The sequence below is a fragment of the Phacochoerus africanus genome, chromosome 1, assembly GCF_016906955.1.
Source record: "Phacochoerus africanus isolate WHEZ1 chromosome 1, ROS_Pafr_v1, whole genome shotgun sequence".
Classification (NCBI taxonomy): Eukaryota; Metazoa; Chordata; class Mammalia; order Artiodactyla; family Suidae; genus Phacochoerus; species Phacochoerus africanus.
In genome coordinates, this window is record NC_062544.1 from 54340058 (window position 1) to 54359096 (window position 19039).

General features: G+C 37.5%; 1 protein-coding gene across 4 annotated transcripts in view; it reads left to right on the plus strand.

The window, feature by feature from the left end:
- PRKAA1 (protein kinase AMP-activated catalytic subunit alpha 1) overlaps window positions 1–19039 on the plus strand; it is a 36116-nt gene extending 17077 nt beyond the window's left edge. For 3 of the 4 annotated variants that reach the window (XM_047766528.1, XM_047766548.1, XM_047766538.1), the window contains 8 exons: window positions 1348–1489; window positions 3098–3191; window positions 6618–6762; window positions 8475–8562; window positions 10724–10948; window positions 14578–15064; window positions 15175–15301; window positions 18227–19039. In XM_047766528.1, the coding sequence (XP_047622484.1) occupies window positions 1348–1489; window positions 3098–3191; window positions 6618–6762; window positions 8475–8562; window positions 10724–10948; window positions 14578–15064; window positions 15175–15301; window positions 18227–18471 (1553 nt within the window). In that variant the 3' untranslated portion in view covers window positions 18472–19039. The remainder of the gene's footprint in view (window positions 1–1347; window positions 1490–3097; window positions 3192–6617; window positions 6763–8474; window positions 8563–10723; window positions 10949–14577; window positions 15065–15174; window positions 15302–18226) is intronic. The other variant, XM_047766557.1, reaches the window with a different exon arrangement.

A 19039-nucleotide genomic window follows, 5' to 3' on the forward strand; every position in this document is an offset into this window, starting at 1 on the left:
CCAATACTATGACTATCTTTTTGTCCTTTTAGGGCCACACCCACAGCATATGTAGGTTCCCAGGCTAGGGGTATAACTGGAGCTGTAGCTGCCTGCCTACACCACAGCCACAGCAATGCCAGATCCAAGCCGCATTTGTGACCTACACCACAGCTCATGGCAACGCTGGATCCTGAACCCACTGATCGAGGCCAGGGATCAAACCTGCATCCTCATGAGTACTAGTCAGATTCGTTTCTGCTGAGCCATGACGGGAACTCCCCTATGAATATATTTTCTTGTAGAACATTTAATTTTTATCTATTCCACACCCATCCACCCCCTACCCACCTCCTGGGAAATAACCATCCTGGTCCTCAATAATAATATTTGTCTGGATTTGTTGCCTTCTAGCCTTCTACATAGTTATTACCTAGGATTTTCTTCATTACCGTACTGGGAATTCTTTTTCCTCTATATTTATTTGATCCCATCTTTACTGACTGTCATCTTGATTTCCTTCCTGATTTTGATGGAATATATATTCTCCACTAGGTTCTTTTGTTTTTGTTTGTTTTACTTGTTTGTTTGGCTGTAGTGTGCAGCTGTGTGGTTTGCGATCTCAGTTCCCAGACCAGGAATTGAACCCGGGTCACAGCAGCAAAAGCATGGACTAGCCCATGGACCACTAGCCCATAGACCACTAGCTCACCAGGGAACTGCCTCTCCCCTAGATTCTTGAGAAAGGGTGATAGAAGCTAAATTTTTGGTGACTTTGCCTTTATAAAAAAAAATGCCTAAATTCTACTATAACCATTGATTATCTGGTTATAGCATTCAAAATTGAAAGATAATCACTTAAATTTTTTTTTCTTATTTAATAAAATAGAAGCTATGTGCTCATGATTCAAGTGATTATAGATAGAGGAAGTATGTTTAATATGAGGGAGTTTTTGGAATGATGGAACTATTCTGTATCTGATTGTAATGGTGGTTACACCAATGTCTACCTGGGTTAAAATCTCTAATATTGCATACCACAGAAAAAACTTCAGTTTGCATGTTTGATAGATTAAAACATGAAAAGTAAATTAAGACGATTTCAAAGTACAGAAAGAGAGCAAAAAAGGAAGTCTTTTTCTCTCTCCCTTAGCCTTCCAGCTTTTCTTTCTGTAAGAGACCACTGTTACTAGTATTATTTTCCCACTTTCACTCTTAAACATTCAGGGATAAATCAGGCAGAATTGAAAGGAACTTGGAGTTGTTCAAGTATTTTCAGAGATTGCTAAGATTATTACTCTTGGAATAGTTCTATGTATGTTATTAATCAAACCTGGCACTAATTTATTAAAATTATTTCCCCTACAGTTGGCAAACATGAATTGACTGGTCATAAAGTTGCTGTGAAGATACTCAATCGACAGAAGATTCGAAGCCTTGATGTAGTAGGAAAAATCCGCAGAGAAATTCAGAACCTCAAGCTTTTCAGGCATCCTCATATAATTAAATTGTAAGATCTGATTATATTAAATGTACATGTTATTTTTCATTATTTTTGTTAACCTGCTTAAATCTGACAAGTGAGAAAGATGAGTGACATTTCTTCAGTCTGTTCCTGAGGGTTTTAAAACTTCTTCCCATTTATGTATTTATCTAACCCCATTCACGGTCGCTAAAGCCTATGTCCATGTTTTGCCCTTGTGCTTATCGGGTGTTATCTATCTTATTCTTTCTTGTCCTCTGGACTGATGCCCCTCTGATAGATCACCTTCAGCACCCCTATTGCTATAGCGCCAAGAATGATTTGCTAGTAAAAACTCTTGACCTCCAAATTTCCACATGTCAGCCTCACTAGAGACATTGCAGTAGAAAGGGCTCCCCCCACTGCTTATATCTGATAAAGCAAATAACAAATAATAGATTTCAGGATTCAACATTTCAAAAGGTGGCAATACTATCATTGTTTTATAGTTGCCAATTGTAGGGTCTATAGGTAACTGTATACTGTTCAGCTTTATTATGTAGGCTGTGAATGAAAACCATTTAGGCTTTTGTATTGAACTGGCTGACTCAGAATTTGTTTCATGCTCACCTCTTCTCATTTGTTGAGGTGCCATGTGTACCATCCTTATGCTGGCGACTGTTAAATATACATCTCCTTTTTTGAAACTTGTTCCTTAATTCCCGACTCATATGTCCACAGCCTGTTTTACACCTCCATTGGGGTATGCACAAGGTACATGCCCAAAACTGAACTCTTTATTCCACCATCTCAGTTAATATCCTCAGGGCAGAAACTCAGGAACTATCCTTAACTTTCCTATCTCTCTCACTTCCTACCCTCCATTCCATCTCTTCCTTCAAAAATAAATCTAGTATCTGAGTGTTTGTCAGTTTCTCATGTCATCAACCCAGTGTGAGCCACCTTTATCTCTCTCTTGGACCATTGCAGTAGCCACCTACTACCACCTTACTGCCCCCAGTCAGTTCTTCACACTGCTGCTGTAAACTAAAGTTACTCTTTTAATCATCCAGATCACAGGACAACTTTGCTTAAAACCTTCAGTAGCTTTCTTTCTCCCATGGAGTAAAAGCCAGAGCCTCATCATGGCTGTAAGGTCTTTGTAAGGTTTTCTGTTACCTCTCGGAGGCCACATCCTGTTTCTCTCTTCTTGCTCACTCTGTTCCAGCCTTCCTACAATTGCTCAAACCTGCCAGGCAGGTTTCCACCTGGGGGCCTTTGCACTTGCTGTTTCCTCTGCCGGGTTTACCATCTTCCTAGATAATGGCAGAGTTAGTTCCCTCACTTCCAAGGCTCTGCTTAAGTGTTACTTCATCAGAGAGGCCTTCCTTGAACACCCTGTCTGAATGATTCCCTTTAGTTTGCTTTTCTCCTCTTCATAGCATGTTTCACCACCTGAGATATTGCCTTTTTACTTAGTGTCTGTTTCCTGGCTCCTGGAACACGAACTCCATGAGAGTAGAGAATTTATTTTGTTCCCTGCAGTTTTCCCAGCTCCCGGCGCAATGCCTGGTGTATTGTAGGCACTCAGTAAATATTTATTGAATGAATGAATATATGTGTTTAATACTGGTAGACAATGTTTTCTCTCACCAGGTACCAGGTCATCAGTACACCATCTGATATTTTCATGGTGATGGAATATGTTTCAGGAGGCGAGCTATTTGATTATATCTGTAAAAATGGAAGGGTAAGCAGTTCTGATTTAATCCTATATATATTTTGTAACTTCCCTTATCCCTTACTAGCATCAAAAAATACCAGAAAGCAATTTTGTTAAGAGGTCTATTTAATAACCAGTTCCTTTAGTCATATATTTGCCTAGAATCAGAGACTGTTTAGAGCTAGGAAGGATCTTAAATATTATCTCCTTACTACTTACACAGATATGGAATCTGAGACTGACAGTTTATATATTTGCTTAAGGTCACATAATTTATTGATGACAGAATTGGATTGAGATTCCAAAATTCATGATCTTCAGACTTAGCTTCTGGGGCACAAGGATAATTTTAATATATATCTAAAAGTAGGTATTTAATCCTCACAAAATATGTTATTAAATACTTAAAGATTGAGGCCTTGCTAGTCAACCCTAGCCACATTTAAATTGCATTCATTTTTTGGTTTCAGAAATCTGGTGTACCTGGAATAGTCAGAACAGGCTCTGTGAAGGAGGTAGAAATTAGACTTGAATTCAGAATTGGAAGGAACTTTAGAAGGCAGTTTTAACAGTATCTTAAGTTACAGATACCAAAACTGCACACTGCCCCCCATCCATACTTTTTCTCAACTCGGGGTATGTAGTATGCAAAAACCTCTTTCCGGAAGAGCAGGTCGAGCATGGAGAAGCCAGTTTTTTTCCCTCCCAATTTAGAGTTCTTATATCATTCATTCATTTGTTCTATATAGCACATCTGTTTACTTTCATCAAAATCATTAGCCAAGTTAATTTTAATTTTACCATTTTTTAACATGGTTCATTTCAATTTCAAGTGTTTTATCTGTCTTTTCAGTCCCCCTTCCTCCTCCAATCTCCCCAATGTTCTGCCCCAATGTTCTGCCTAGAGAAATGGGAACAGGCATAAGTTGGATTGATATCTTGCTTTCTTATCATTTCTCTTCCTTTTTTCATGTCTTGATCATTTTGTTTTACATTACGGATATTTCCCTCAATTTTGCCTCTTGCATATTAAAATTCCAGCTGTCATTTTTCTATTTCAAAGATCTCTTTCTTGTTTTCTGAAATTGTCTTTCTCAAATTAGCCTATTTTTTTTTGTTCCATTGAGCAAATAAACTTATCTATATGAAGATGACAATTAGTTTTAAAAAAAAAGTTTTCTTCTGTTCCCTGCATTGCCTCTGTGCCTTCTGTGCTCCCTGCTCCCTGTTCTTCTGTTCATTTTATTGGTCTTTGTCTTTTGTACATGGCTCTTGCTCAGATGTCTGGTGATTCTGGGTTGTGGGCCCATATCTGAGAGTGAAATACTAAATGCGAAGCTCATGGTGGTAGAACTTATTGATTGGTGGGTCTTCCCATAAGTTGAATAGGTAGGGACCTGCCCATTTGATTGGAGAACACCGAATGTCAATAATTACACATATTTTGGAGTTTCCATTGTGGTGAAGTGGGTTAATAATCCAGCTTGTCTCGTGGCATTGCTGGTTCAATCCCAGCCCAGCTCAATGGGTTAAGGAATATTAGCACTGCCACAGCTGTGGTGTAGGTCACAGATGGGACTGGGATTCAGTCCCTGGCCCTGGAATTTCCACATGCCTTGGGTGCAGCCAAAAAAGGGGAAAATGTATAAATATTTAGCTGCTGTAGAAGAAACCTTCTGGTTTCCTTGTGGCTATTGGCTTAGCTGCCAGTGCCTCTGCGAGCTAAATGGGGAAAGGCTAGCAAGCCTCACTGGTTAGTATGTTGACTTTCAATGAATCCCCACAATTTCCTTCTTGTGCCTTGTTCCTACATTGGTGTCCTTAAGAACAGAGCTAGTTCAGCCTTACTAAAGAGTAAATCATGGGTCTTATTCCTCAGTAAGTATGAGCTTAAAATGTCTTTCTTCAACCAGTTGTCCTGTTGTCAGCTCACTTCTCATTTCTACCTTCAGCCCAACACCTTCAATATCTAAGCCCTTTCAGGGGTCTGTGTGCAGCTGAGCTTATCACTGATTTCCACCCCTAAAGACTTAGGAGGTTCAGCTTCCTGTGGTTGGCCAACACAGCACTGTTCATCTTCTGTCTAGCTTAGTGACTCCTCTTGATTAGTGCTGTCTCTTCTCTTGCTCTTTTGTCTTTATATGCTATCATTTTAGTGATGTTTCAAAAAGTGGAGACCAAAGGTTCCATCTGCCATGTTTAAATGGAAATATGCTTTGACTTTTCTAATCTCTCTTTGTAGACTTCCCTGCCTTGATCTCTGTCCCGTATTTATTATTAATATAGTATAATTTTGATTTTTATATTTTGTTTAATCAGATTTTCTTCTCTTTGACATTTAGAACAGATTTTTTTTTCCATTTAGTATATTTGACATGAAGTTGTATTAAAAAATGAACCTAGAAATAAAGGCATTAGATTCCTCTAGAGGAAGGGTGTCTCTTAGTACTTTGATAATTTTACTTATACTTTCAAAAGAAATGACTGTTTTCATCTTCCAGATTTTCAACGCCATTTAATAGGTATAAGAATCTGGTTTTATAATGCTAATTTGTGACCTGTGTTAGAGAATTGTATATTAGAGTCCTTTGCCCAGGGGATTAATAGCTCATTTATTAAATATAACTTCTTGGGAGCAGGCATATCCAAGTAATGGTTTTCACTTATGGAAAAAAAATTAATAAAATAAGCAAATAAGGATAAATGGAAAGAGAAGTTTTTAAAGAGTATTTTAAAAAATGTAGTTACAGCATAAAGATATGGTTTTTTCAGTAAACAAAGATAAATGTTGTATTTTGTAAAACAAATTTAAAAAGGTTTTTATTTCATTAAAACATCTTTTATTTTAGGAGATATGATAACATGGTCATGCTTGCAAATTCATTAATAATGCTTAAATGTTGCTTTCTCATGTGGTCCAAAACAGTATTCCCCACCCCAGTATAAACTCTCTGTGCCCTTATCCTGCTTTATTTTTCTTCAAAACACTGTCACTCTTTATGTTTATGTGTTTATTGTCTATTTTCTGTAACTAGATTAGGGCCTTGGTTTTATTCATTGCTATATCATGATTGTCTAAAACAATGCATGGCCCATTGAAGGTATTCAATAAATAATGGTTAAAGGAATCAAGGATTAAATATTTGTAATTTAAGGAAAAAATGCTTAGTTTTAAGTAAAATATGAAATTATTTGAAATAGTACATGAAATTTAGATGGAAGAAAGCTTTTAGAGTGTAGTCAGAAGAGTGGTAATATTAGAAAGCTGAGTTCCTGACTTGGGTTCTGAGTCCCTCCTAGCATTTCCTTTTGGTGCTGTCTTTATATTCTCCCCAATTCAAAAGTATCTTGTGAAGGTTTCTTGCATTTTCCAAGTTTTATTGGTTGGAGAATTATAGGTAGAATAACTTCTTTTAAAGACACACCTTTAAGATATCTCTCTACTGTTCTTAGCTGGATGAAAAAGAAAGTCGACGTCTCTTCCAACAAATCCTTTCTGGTGTGGATTATTGTCACAGGCATATGGTGGTCCACAGAGATTTGAAACCTGAAAATGTCCTGCTTGATGCACACATGAATGCAAAAATAGCTGACTTCGGTAAGGAGATTTTTATAGTTTGATATATTCATTATATTTAACAAACATCAATAGCATTATTCAGATAACTTATGCAATAGACCGAGTATCCCAAAGTAGTGTATCCTCACCATTTTGTCTCTGTACATACGAAAGGAGTGAAAATAAGGAATTCACTTTTCTTAGCTTTATATCTTTAAAATTGAGTTTTATGACAATTTAAGTTTAGGCAAACAATTTAAGTTGGCAGTATTAGTAACACCATTTGAAAAGAGTCTTTAATTTGTGAAGAAGTTGGCAACCTATTTCCAGTTTGTTCTTTTGATCAAGTATGGAGCAAAAAGAAAGAGACTGGAGGAGTTCCCGAAGAAAAAAAGGAAAGAGACTGGAGGAGTTCCCTTCATGGCTCAGTGGTTAACAAATCCGACTAGGAACCATGAGGTTGCAGGTTTGATCCCTGCCTGGTTAACTTGCTCAGTGGGTTAAGGATCCGGCGTTGCCCTGAGCTGTGGTGTAGGTCACAGATGTGGCTCGGATCTCGCATTGCCGTGGCTGTGGCGTAGGCAGGCGACTACAGCTCCAATTCAACCCTTAGCCTGGGAACCTCCATATGCCTCAGGAGCAGCCCAAGAAATGGCAAAAAGGCAAAAAGGCAAAAAAAAAAAAAGAGAGAGAGAGAGACTGGAATGGAGTTATTCAAACTTTGAAAGACAGAAGCTAAACCACATGAACAAAATTAATTTTTTTAAGTATTTTATTTAAATTTTATTTATTATTTTTTGTCTTTTTAGGGCCACACCCATGGCATATGGAGGTTCCCAGGCTAGGGGTCCATTCGGATCTGTTGTTGCCAGCCTACACCAGAGTCACAGCAACACCAGATCCGAGCCACGTCTGTGACCTATACCACAGCTCACAGCAATGCCGGATCCTCAACCCACAAGTGAGGCCAGATATCGAACCTGCAACCTCATTGTTCCTAGTCAGATTTCGTTTCTGCTGTGCCATGACGGGAACTCCGGTATATGTATATATTTTTTATAATCTATAGAGATTCATTAAATAGTGGTAAACAGCTATGAGCTACTGTTTTTTTTGTTTTTTTTTTAACTGACTTCCTTATTACTCAGTTGTCATTATTTTTATACATTGCATTTTTTTTTCTCAGCTGAGCCTGCAGCATGTGAAATTTCCCAGGCCAGGGATCAAACCTGCACCACAGCAGTGACCTGAGACACTGTAATGACAGTGGAAGATTCCTAACCTGCTGTGCCACAAGGGAACTCCATATACATTGCATTTTGAGGAGGCAGAGTGCTTTTTGCCTTAAATTATAAAGGGACTTTGATATTCAAAATTATTGTATATGTTTTTTTGAACAGCGGTTAATAGAAACTTTGAATTTTAATTCCGTACTACATTTTTTCCTAGAATTTCTATATTAGTAATACTTAAACATGCCAAGTTTATTCTAGTAAGCAAAATAACCAATAGCTTAATATGTACTTATTAAACTCCAACAGTGCACTGGCTTTAAATGTTGAAATAGATTATAGATTTTTTGGTATAAAGGCAAAATATTTGGTAACAATGAAGACCACAAGATTCTGCTGAAGCAAAGAAAAAAAAATGATTAGTTCTCACTTTAATGCAAACTCAATTTTATTGTTTAATGGAGGTTTTAAATTTTTGTCCTTGGGAAATCTTGAGTAGTGGATGTTGTGCATTTTCAGGTCTTTCAAACATGATGTCAGATGGTGAATTTTTAAGAACGAGTTGTGGCTCACCCAACTATGCTGCACCAGAAGTAATTTCAGGAAGGTAGTATTTGACGCCTCCCCCTACCCTCCCCCAATGTATTTGTAATTGTCTTTTTCTCCTGGATTTTGTTAGTCTATAGTGTCATATTTAATTCTAGTGAAAGGAAAGAAAATTAAGGCTTATTCTTTTCTTATCCAGAAGTGTTCCAGTTTAAGAATAAAACATTATAAGTGAATAAGGATTAAGGACTCCATATATAGAGGAGAGTGTTGGTTTGCAAGTCAATAGTTAGATGAGAATACTTTCATTCCCCCCCCCCCACCGTGGAAGAAATTGAAACTAGTAAGTTTTAATGATAAGACATTAAAAACTTGAGTAATAGGAATATCTAGTAGTTAGAAATGGTTTACTATTTACTTAAATGAAGAATGAAGTAATATGTAACTTTAATTGTTCAAATTAGCTTTATCTTTTATTATAAGATGTCTGGGGGAATTGGATTGAAATTCTGTTAAACTCTTAAGATTTCATTTATTTTGAATTTTCATTTTTTACATCTTCTAGAGAATGAAATATTATAAGAATTCTAATTCTTCAATTTGCTAACCACCAGCATTGAGAACATAAGGATCTTTGTATAGAGCAGCTTTTCACATATTTAAGATGACAGGAAAATTTAATTTTTTGAAGAGTAATTGTTCTTCACTGTACCACTGAAGACAGAGAAACTAAAAAAATTTTTAACTAGTTTTTATAATTAGCTTTTAATAACTTTTCATTCAAACCATGTTTCTTTGAATGTTTTACCTCCTGATTAATTTAGAATGCAAAAATGTGGTATTTGCTATTTTCATAAGCTTGCTTGTCTAGGCTGCTCAGAAAAATTATATTTGTATTAAGACATAGATATGAGTAAGGCAGAAATATTTAATTTTAGATTTACCAGGGTTCATCATTGTCTTTTATGTTAGCATATTTAAATATTTATATGGGCTATCTAAATTATTTTGGGAAGAAAATTTAGGATCTGGATACTGGGGATAGTGTTAATTAAAAAAATAAAAAGAATGTGTTGTAATTATGCATATATGCAATGGGCCATTTCTGAAGTCTAATTTTTCCGGTTTGGAAAAGGTCTTTCTATGAAGTCTAGATGTATGGAAACTTTTATTTATTTATTTTTATTTATTTATTTTTGTCTTTTTGCTTTTTCTAGGGCCACTCCCACAGCATATGGAGATTCCCAGGCTAGGGGTCTAATCAGAGCTGTAGCCACCAGCCTATGCCAGAGCCACAGCAACACGGGATCCAAGCCATATCTGCAACCTACACCACAGCTCACTGCAACGCTGGATCCTTAACCCACTGAGCAAGGCCAGGGATCACACCTGAAACGTCATGGTTCCTAGTCGGATTCGTTAACCACTGTGCCACGACGGGAACTCTGGAAACTTTTACTTTTAAAACAATATTTACTGATCATTTCCACAATTTATTTGACCAATTTAAAGAAATCTTTTCCCTGAAGTCAGACTTTGAATGGGTTATTTAATAGGCTGCAGCTAGTTAAATCAGTAGACTACAGTACTGCAACTAAGAGTTTGAAATCCTCTGTGAATCAGTTAGCTGGGCTTTCTTCACAGCCCAGCCTCCTTTAACTTTGGTGTGAGATTTTGGATTATTGGGGAGAGTGGGCTTAGAGTCCATCACTAAAGAACAATCTCCGTTGATGAGAGATCATTTAATCTCTCCTCTGTAAGCAAAAAACAATGGTTTTAAATTCAGTAATGTTATGTTTATTATTCAAAGTTTAGCCCTATCGAATGGCTGTCATGAGGACCCTTGTAAAGTAGTAAGAAGAAAATTTTAGCTATAGTTTGTAACTTTAGAAAATTTTGGACTTTTCCTGGTGGCACAGCAGGTTAAGGATCCATTGTTGTCATTGCTGTGGCAAGGATTCAATCCCTGGTCTGGGAACTCTTGTATATTGCTATGGTAGTAGGCACAGGCAAAAAAAAATTCATAAAAAAAAAAAATTCATAATTTTTGTTTTCAAATATATAACTGATAGAATTAGTGTAGAATCTGTTTGTGTAGTACACTGCAGTGACTTATAGAGACCATATTCTGATTAATAATTCTTTATGAAGTATCTCTATTTAAAGTGATGACTTGATCAACTCTAATGATTATTTAATCCAATTGGCGTTTCCTGTTACAGGTTGTATGCTGGTCCAGAGGTAGATATATGGAGCAGTGGGGTTATTCTCTATGCTTTACTATGTGGAACACTTCCATTTGATGATGATCATGTGCCAACTCTTTTTAAGAAGATTTGTGATGGGATCTTTTATACCCCTCAGTATTTAAATCCTTCTGTGATTAGCCTTTTGAAACATATGTTACAGGTGGATCCCATGAAGAGAGCCACAATCAAAGATATCAGGTAATAAAGCAATGTAATGATCAGATCTAATAGTATCAATGATATAAGTGAAAAAAAAGTTGCAGGACAGTATGTACAGTGTAATCCTGTTTTTATGTTAAAAATAGTATGTAGACTCCTTTATTTATTTTATTTTGTTTTTTTGTTAGGTTTGGTTTGGTTTGGTTTTTAGGGCCACACCTGAGGCATATGGAAGTTCCCAGGCTAGGGGTCAAATCCGAGCTATAGCTGCCAGCCATAGCTACAGCCAGCCAGATCCAAACCCCATCTGCAACTTGTGCCACAGCTCACACCAACACTGGATCCTTAACCCACTAGCAAGGCAGGGTTCGAACCTGAGTCCTCAAGAATATGATTTGGGTTTGTAAGCTGCTGAGTCACAATGGGAACTTCTATTTTATCTTGGTTTTTTTTAAAATACACACTGGAGTTCCTGCCGTGGGGCAGATCCAGCATTGTCTCTGAGGTGGCGAGGGTCTGAGCCCTGGCCTGCCCTGGTGGGTTAAGGATCCAGCATTGCCCCTGCTGTGGCTCATATTATCTCCCTGGCTAAGGAACTTCATATGCTGCAGGTGCTGTCAAAAAAAAATTACACACTAAACTTGCTACCCTCAAGGAAGTAAGATTTGTAGGAGGGGAGCTTTCGTTTTGTACTTAAGAGAATGTATTTGTTTTGAAATTTAACAATCTTATATTTTTAAAGTAAAAAGAAAGCTAATGAAAAATAAAAAAGACCTTAGTGGGCATTAGATTTTGGAGTGATTTTATTTTTATTTTTTGTCTTTTTAGCCTCACCCTAGGCATATAGAGGTTCCCAGGCTAGGGGTTGAATGGGAGCTACAGCTGCCAGTCTACACCGCAGCTACAGCCATAGCAATGCAGGATCTGAGCCACGTCTGTGATCTATACCACAGCCCATGGCATGATGGATCCTTAACCTTCTGAGCGAGGCCACGGATCAAACCTGTGTCCTCATGGATTCTAATCAGACTCCTTTCTGCTGAGCCATGACAGGAATTCCCTGGAGTGATTCTTTTTTTTTTTTTTTTTTTGTCTTTTGTTGTTGTTGCTATTTCTTGGGCTGCACCCGCGGCATATGGAGGTTCCCAGGCCAGGGGGTTGAATCGGAGCTGTAGCCACCGGCCTACGCCAGAGCCACAGCAACGTGGGATCGGAGCTGTGTCTGCAACCCACACCACAGCTCACGGCAACGCCGGATTGTTAACCCACTGAGCAAGGGCAGGGACCGAACCCGCAACCTCATGGTTCCTAGTCGGATTCGTTAACCACTGCGCCACAACGGGAACTCCTGGAGTGATTCTTTTTAAGATTTCCTATACTTCATGTTTGACTGTCACATGTTCTTATGGGATTGATACTTTTTAGTAGTAAATTTGTGTGTTGCTATTTGAGTTCTGATGAGTTATTATTGTAATTTTTCCTTTTCTTCATCTCAAGCAATGAGAAATTTTAAATAACGTGGGGTTTTTTCTTTTGTTTTTTTTTGTTAATAGTGTGCATTGAATTACATATGAAATTACTGTTTTGTAGGTAAAAAGAATTGTCAATATTGCCAGTTTCATGTGGTTCAAACTAGTAGTTTAAATAAGGCAGAAGTGGAGTTCCCATCGTGGCTCAGAGGTTAACAAATCTGACTAGTAACCAAGAGGTAGCTGTAGCTCTGATTGAGACCCCTAGTCTGGGAACCTCCATATGCTGTGGGTACGGCCCTAAAAAAACGATAAATAAGGCAGAAATGATGATGACAAATTTCTTTCTGAGATTTGGGCGAGCCATTTCTGATGAAGATTATAAAAAAAATCACTGCAAGTTTTCTTGTACCATTGTTTCCTTCCTTTTTTTTTTTTTTAACCTTATGGAAAATTTCTCTTTTGGTCTTCTTATGGCTACACAGCACATTTCTCTGAGATGGATGGAGAAAGAAAAAAGAAATCAGATGTGTATCTGGGAATAGTAAAGAAGAAAGCATTAGAGTAATGAAGAAGGAGGAAAGATCATATATAGAATTTAAAGCTTGATTCCTTTCCATTAACTCCAAGTGCTGTAGACCAGCTTAAAGAGACCATGACCGGCAGGGCATGATTTTACCACTAGAGGAGAAGGGCTAATCATTCTCTTTTATTTATTTTTGTTTTTTGGCCTCACCTGCAGCATATGGAAATTCCCAAGGCAGGGATTGAATCCGAGTTACAGCTGCAACCTACACCACAGCGGCGGCAATGCTGGATCCTTAACCCACTGCACTAGGCTGGGGATTGAAGCGGCACCTCCACAGAGACAAAAGCGGATCCTTAACCTTGTGTATCATAGCAGGAACTCCTAAAATTTATATCTATGTCTTAGTGAGAGACACCCTTTATTGTGTTTTACATATTTTTCCAATTAATTGAAATATATGACAATTGGAAAAGACTTGGAAAACACCCAAAAATTAGAGATTAAAATGGTTTTAACTATCCTCCAATAAAATTAAATTTTAAAAAAGACCTCTAATGCCATCACCCAAAAGATAATCATTGTTCTTGTAGCTGTTTTCCTTGCTTGATGCTTTTAGTTTTAGCTTAATTTTTTACATAGTTCAGATCAAAAGTATCCTCTTATATGTGAAGTTAGGAAGTCCTCAGTTCCTTCATTTAAAATAAGGGGGTATTACCATCTTCATAAGAGAGTTGTTTAAAAATGAGGTGGGGAAGGGAGTGGGATGAACTGAGAGCTTGGGGTTAGTAGATGCAGACTATTGCCTTTGGAATGGATTAGCAATGAGATCCTGCTTTGTAGCACTGGGAACTTTGTCTAGTCACTTGTGATGGAGCATGTAATGCGAGAAAATAGAATGTATACATGTATGTGTAACTGGGTCACCATGCTGTACAGTAGAAAAAAATAAATAAAAGATTAAAAAAAAATAGGAGTTCCTGTGGTGGCTCAGTGGTCAACAAATCCGACTAGGAACCATGAGGTTTCGGGTTCGATCCCTGTCCTTGCTCAGTGGGTTAAGGATCTGGCATTGCTGTGAGCTGTGATGTAGGTCACAGACACAGCTTGGATCTCAGGTTGCTGTGACTCTGGTGTAGGCTGGCGGCTACAGCTCCGATTCAACCCCCTAGCCTGGGACCCTCCATATGCCCTGGGTGTGGCCCTAGAAAAGACAAAAAAAAAAAAAAAAGAGGTGAGATGATGTTATGAAGTGTTGAAGTGCACATACTAAGCTCTCAATGAATAATAGTTGTCTTTTTGTTGTTATGTATTTTTTTTCACTTAATATCTTAATATTATATTCAAAGAGTATTATAAAGAAGCTGGATGTAAGATGGTCTTTGCATTTGTTTATCATTACCATCTGTTCCAAAACTTTAAATAAAAGTGTAGACACTTTTTTGGTTGCTACAGCAGTGTTTTCTCCCTTTTAAAATCAGAGGAAGGCTGGAGCATTTCTCCCAATATATACAATGAAATGTGATCCTGAAGAGGAAAATCTCAGTTTTAAAAAGTGATAATACAGTATGAGTATAACTATAAATGAATTCATATCCTAAATCCTCAAATTGTGGCTTTTAGTCTCATCTCTCCTCAAAATCCTTCTCGTGACCTCTGACATTTTCTCTCAGGGAACATGAATGGTTTAAACAGGACCTTCCAAAATATCTCTTTCCTGAGGATCCATCGTATAGTTCAACCATGATTGATGATGAAGCCTTAAAAGAAGTATGTGAAAAATTTGAATGCTCAGAAGAGGAGGTTCTCAGCTGCCTTTATAACAGAAATCACCAGGACCCTTTGGCAGTTGCCTACCACCTTATAATAGATAACAGGAGAATAATGAATGAGGCCAAAGATTTTTACTTGGCAACAAGCCCACCTGATTCTTTTCTTGATGATCACCATTTGACTCGGCCCCATCCTGAAAGAGTACCGTTTTTGGTTGCTGAAACTCCAAGGGCACGCCATACCCTTGATGAATTAAATCCACAAAAATCCAAACACCAAGGTGTAAGGAAAGCAAAATGGCATTTGGGAATTAGAAGTCAAAGTCGACCCAATGATATCATGGCAGAAGTTTGTAGAGCAATTAAACAACTGGATTATGAGTGGAAGGTAAGAACGAGCATTCTGCTGTTGTTAGCACATTTGACAAACCTTTATTCTGTGAGATGCTTTATAGAAAAATTGCTTTTGACTTTGTTTTTGTCCATGCCATACGCTAGGTTGTAAATCCATATTATTTGCGTGTTCGAAGGAAGAATCCTGTGACAAGTACATACTCCAAAATGAGTCTACAATTATACCAAGTGGATAGTAGGACGTACTTATTGGATTTCCGTAGTATTGATGGTATGTACATCATACAAAACAACGTAGATGACATAAGAGACCTTGTTACCTAATTTGGCGTTTTAGTAAATCTTTGATTCTTTTGAAGCTTGTTGAGTTGTTCCTTGTAATTTAATAGCAAAAGAACATAAAATGTGAGATTTTGTGCCTTTGTCATGTCAGCATTTGTGAGTCTTGTGAATAGTGTACTGTACTTTTAATATTACCTTCTTATAAAATCCTTAAAGCTTGATACAGCCTAATCCTGAAGTGATAGTTCCTGTTGCATTTCCTGGAACTGAAGCACTCTGTGTCCCAGATAGCCATTGTAATTAGCTAAAGGCAACATTGTTAACCTTAAACATTAAACATTTTAGGTACATGTCTATTTACGTGCAGTCATAAATAGTCATAGATAACCTGATTCAAATCACTATTTCAAATCACTGAAATAGTAAAAATTTTTAAAGTTAGGTATTTTAATTGGTTGTCAAAATAATGACCCTTCTCTACTATGAGAATTTAAAATATGTCTGTGAGTTTTATTAAAGAAACATTATATTGTTTTACAGTTTTAATAGTTTAAAAATGAAAAATCTGTACTTAGAAAATACATCTCTGATTACCATTATTTGTAGTTTGCCAGAATATCTTCTCAACTAGATTGGTTGAGGTAAATAATTGCAGAAAGCTGAAAGGGATTTTTTGTTGTTATTTTTATGTTAAGTGGGACAAATATCTTATATACCAAGGTATATATGAATAAACTATAACAGACCTCTAATAAATGGTGCAAGATCACACCACGATTTGAAATTTATATTAATTCAGATTTCCCATGCAAAACACTCTAAAACCTAATTTACCTTATTTATTAAAAAGCCTGATGGAACAACTTGACTCGTAATTCAAGTAAATACGTACTTATTCTTTTTCTCTACCTCAGCATTATAAAGAGGTATAGCTGTATATACATAAATGGTCTCCCACAGAGCCTTTAATTAAGTAGAAGTTTATGGCAATTCTTCACTGGCCATATCAATTGAATTAAGATATGTTGCCACTTTTGTTCATTTAAGATTATATGGGATTATTAGATGAGATTCAGTTATGAGTTTTTTGTCTTCTTTTTAAACTCAAAGATAGTACCTATGTAGTTATCAGACACAGATTTGAAGAATGATGTGTTGGCCGACCTGTTTGTTTGCTTACCTTTATGTTCATATGGTGTTTTTCTGCTAACACATACTAATGCAGTCTGAGATAAAGAATGGGTTTTAGGAGTTCCCGTCGTGGCGCAGTGGTTAACGAATCCGACTGGGAGCCATGAGGTTGCGGGTTCGGTCCCTGCCCCTGCTCAGTGGGTTAACGATCCGGCGTTGCCGTGAGCTGTGGTGTAGGTTGCAGATGCGGCTCGGATCCCGCGTTGCTGTGGCTCTGGCGTAGGCCGGTGGCTACAGCTCCGATTCAACCCCTAGCCTGGGAACCTCCATATGCCGCGGGAGCAGCCCAAGAAATAGCAACAACAACAAAAAAGACAAAAGACAAAAAAAAAAAAAAAGAATGGGTTTTATTTTGTTTTTGGCCGCACCTGCAGCAGGTGGAAGTTCCTGTGCCGGGGACTGAGCCTGAGCCACAGCTGCAACCTGAGCCAGAGTGGTGACAACAGTCAGGTCCTTAACCTGCTGGGCTACTGGGGAACTCCAATTTTTTTTTTTTCTCACTGTATTTGGATTCATTTTGTAACCTATGGTAATATTAGTACCTAGGTCTGCCAATTGAATGACCATTTACTGTTTTTATATTGTGTTCTCAACTTAAGTTTTTCCCTGATTTTTGTTCATTAGAATTGTTGTTTTTTAATAAGATCTTAAATCAAATTTGAAGATAAAGGGGGAGAATGAAAAGCATTGAGATGAGAGTTAGGAGACTTGGGCTCTAGATTTACCTCTCTGTTCATCTGTTACCTATGGCAAGGCCCTCAACTTTTAGGTGTTTATGAACTCATTGTGCTGTGCCGGGATCAAACCCATGTTTCTGCAGTGACCTGAGTTGCTGCAGACAGATTCTTAACCCACTGTGCCACAACAGGAACTCCTTCCAAATTTTAAGCGCATTTATCCTATTATTTTAATATAGAGAGATTGGATTTTTATTGCTAGGGAATGATATTTATTAAGCTTCATTATTAACTTATTGGGCTCTTAATTTTGGATTGCAAGACTGAGGAGTAGCTCCATATGTACCCAATCTTAATAAGTCATCAGGGGAATACATTGCTGTGAGTAAAGAAGGCAAATGACAGAACACACAGACTCACTGCCTCTATTTTAGGAAGTATTCAAAATAAGCATGTTCTTTTTTTTTTTTTTTTTGCTTTTTAGGGCCACACCCTTGGCATATGGAAGTTCCCAGGCTAGGGATCTAATCAGAGCTACAGCTGCCAGCCTACACCACAGCCACAGCAACACCAGATCTGAGCTGCATCTGCGACCTACACCACAGCTCACGGCAACGCTAGATACTTAACCCACTGAGCAAGACAGGGATCAAACCTACATCCTCATGGATCCTAATTGTGTTCACTAGCTTCTGAGCCACAACTGCAACTCCAATAAACATGTTCTTGATAGCTGGTCAGCGATCTCACTTAAAGAAGCAAATTAAATACCATTAAAATTTGGGGGAGTGTGGAGTCTCTGCTGTGGCACAGTGGTTATGAATCCAACTGCAGTGGCTCTGGTCACTGCAGAGTACAGGTTTGATCCCTGGCCCAGTGCAGTGGGTTGAAGGATCCAGTGTTGCTGCAGCTGTGGCATAGGTTACAGCTGCAGCTTGTATTCAGTCCCTGGCCAGGGAATTTCCATATACTGCAGGTGTGGCCATTAAAAAAAATTGGGAGGAAGGGTGTCATGGATTATAATAAACTGAAATTTTTTTACCCAGATGAAATTACTGAAGCCAAATCAGGGACTGCTACTCCACAGAGATCGGGCTCAGTTAGCAACTATCGAGCTTGCCAAAGGAATGATTCAGATGCTGAGGCTCAAGGAAAATCCTCAGAAGCTTCTCTTACCTCATCTGTAACCTCACTTGACTCTTCTCCTGTTGACTTAACTCCAAGACCTGGAAGTCACACAATAGAATTTTTTGAGATGTGTGCGAATCTAATTAAAATTCTTGCACAGTAAACCTAAAACTTTGCTTATTTCTTTGATAGCAATAAGCATGTATAGTAAATCATAGCCAAATGATTTCACTTATAGTCAAGTTATACATAATTATAACTAAGGATTGGCCTTTTGGAATGCAGTTTGCACAGGGATTGGAACATGATTAATAGTGAAAAGCATAATGTGCAAAAATATAATAATTTTGTTCATTGTTCAGTAGGTATATAGAATAATATACGCAATGAATTATAAGTCTCTCAGGCTCACTTGATTTTGGCTATTTTATATTTAGTGTATACAGGGCTTTATAGAATATTAATTTACCATAAAGGCCTTCCTATGTTATTACATGTTGATGTGTTATATATTTGCTTCATAAATTCATTTGATAAATATTTGCCTAGAATCCCCAGAGACTTTTATAGGTGATTTTGTTTTCTGGGCTCGTTCTTAAGCAGCAAGTATTTTCAGCCATGGGGACAGCCTGGATAATTCTTCCATATCCCCTCTGTAATATTCTGTAGTATATGGTAAGTCTTATTAAAAATATTGGACACAATTAAATTTTTTTCTTTAGTTTGATAAG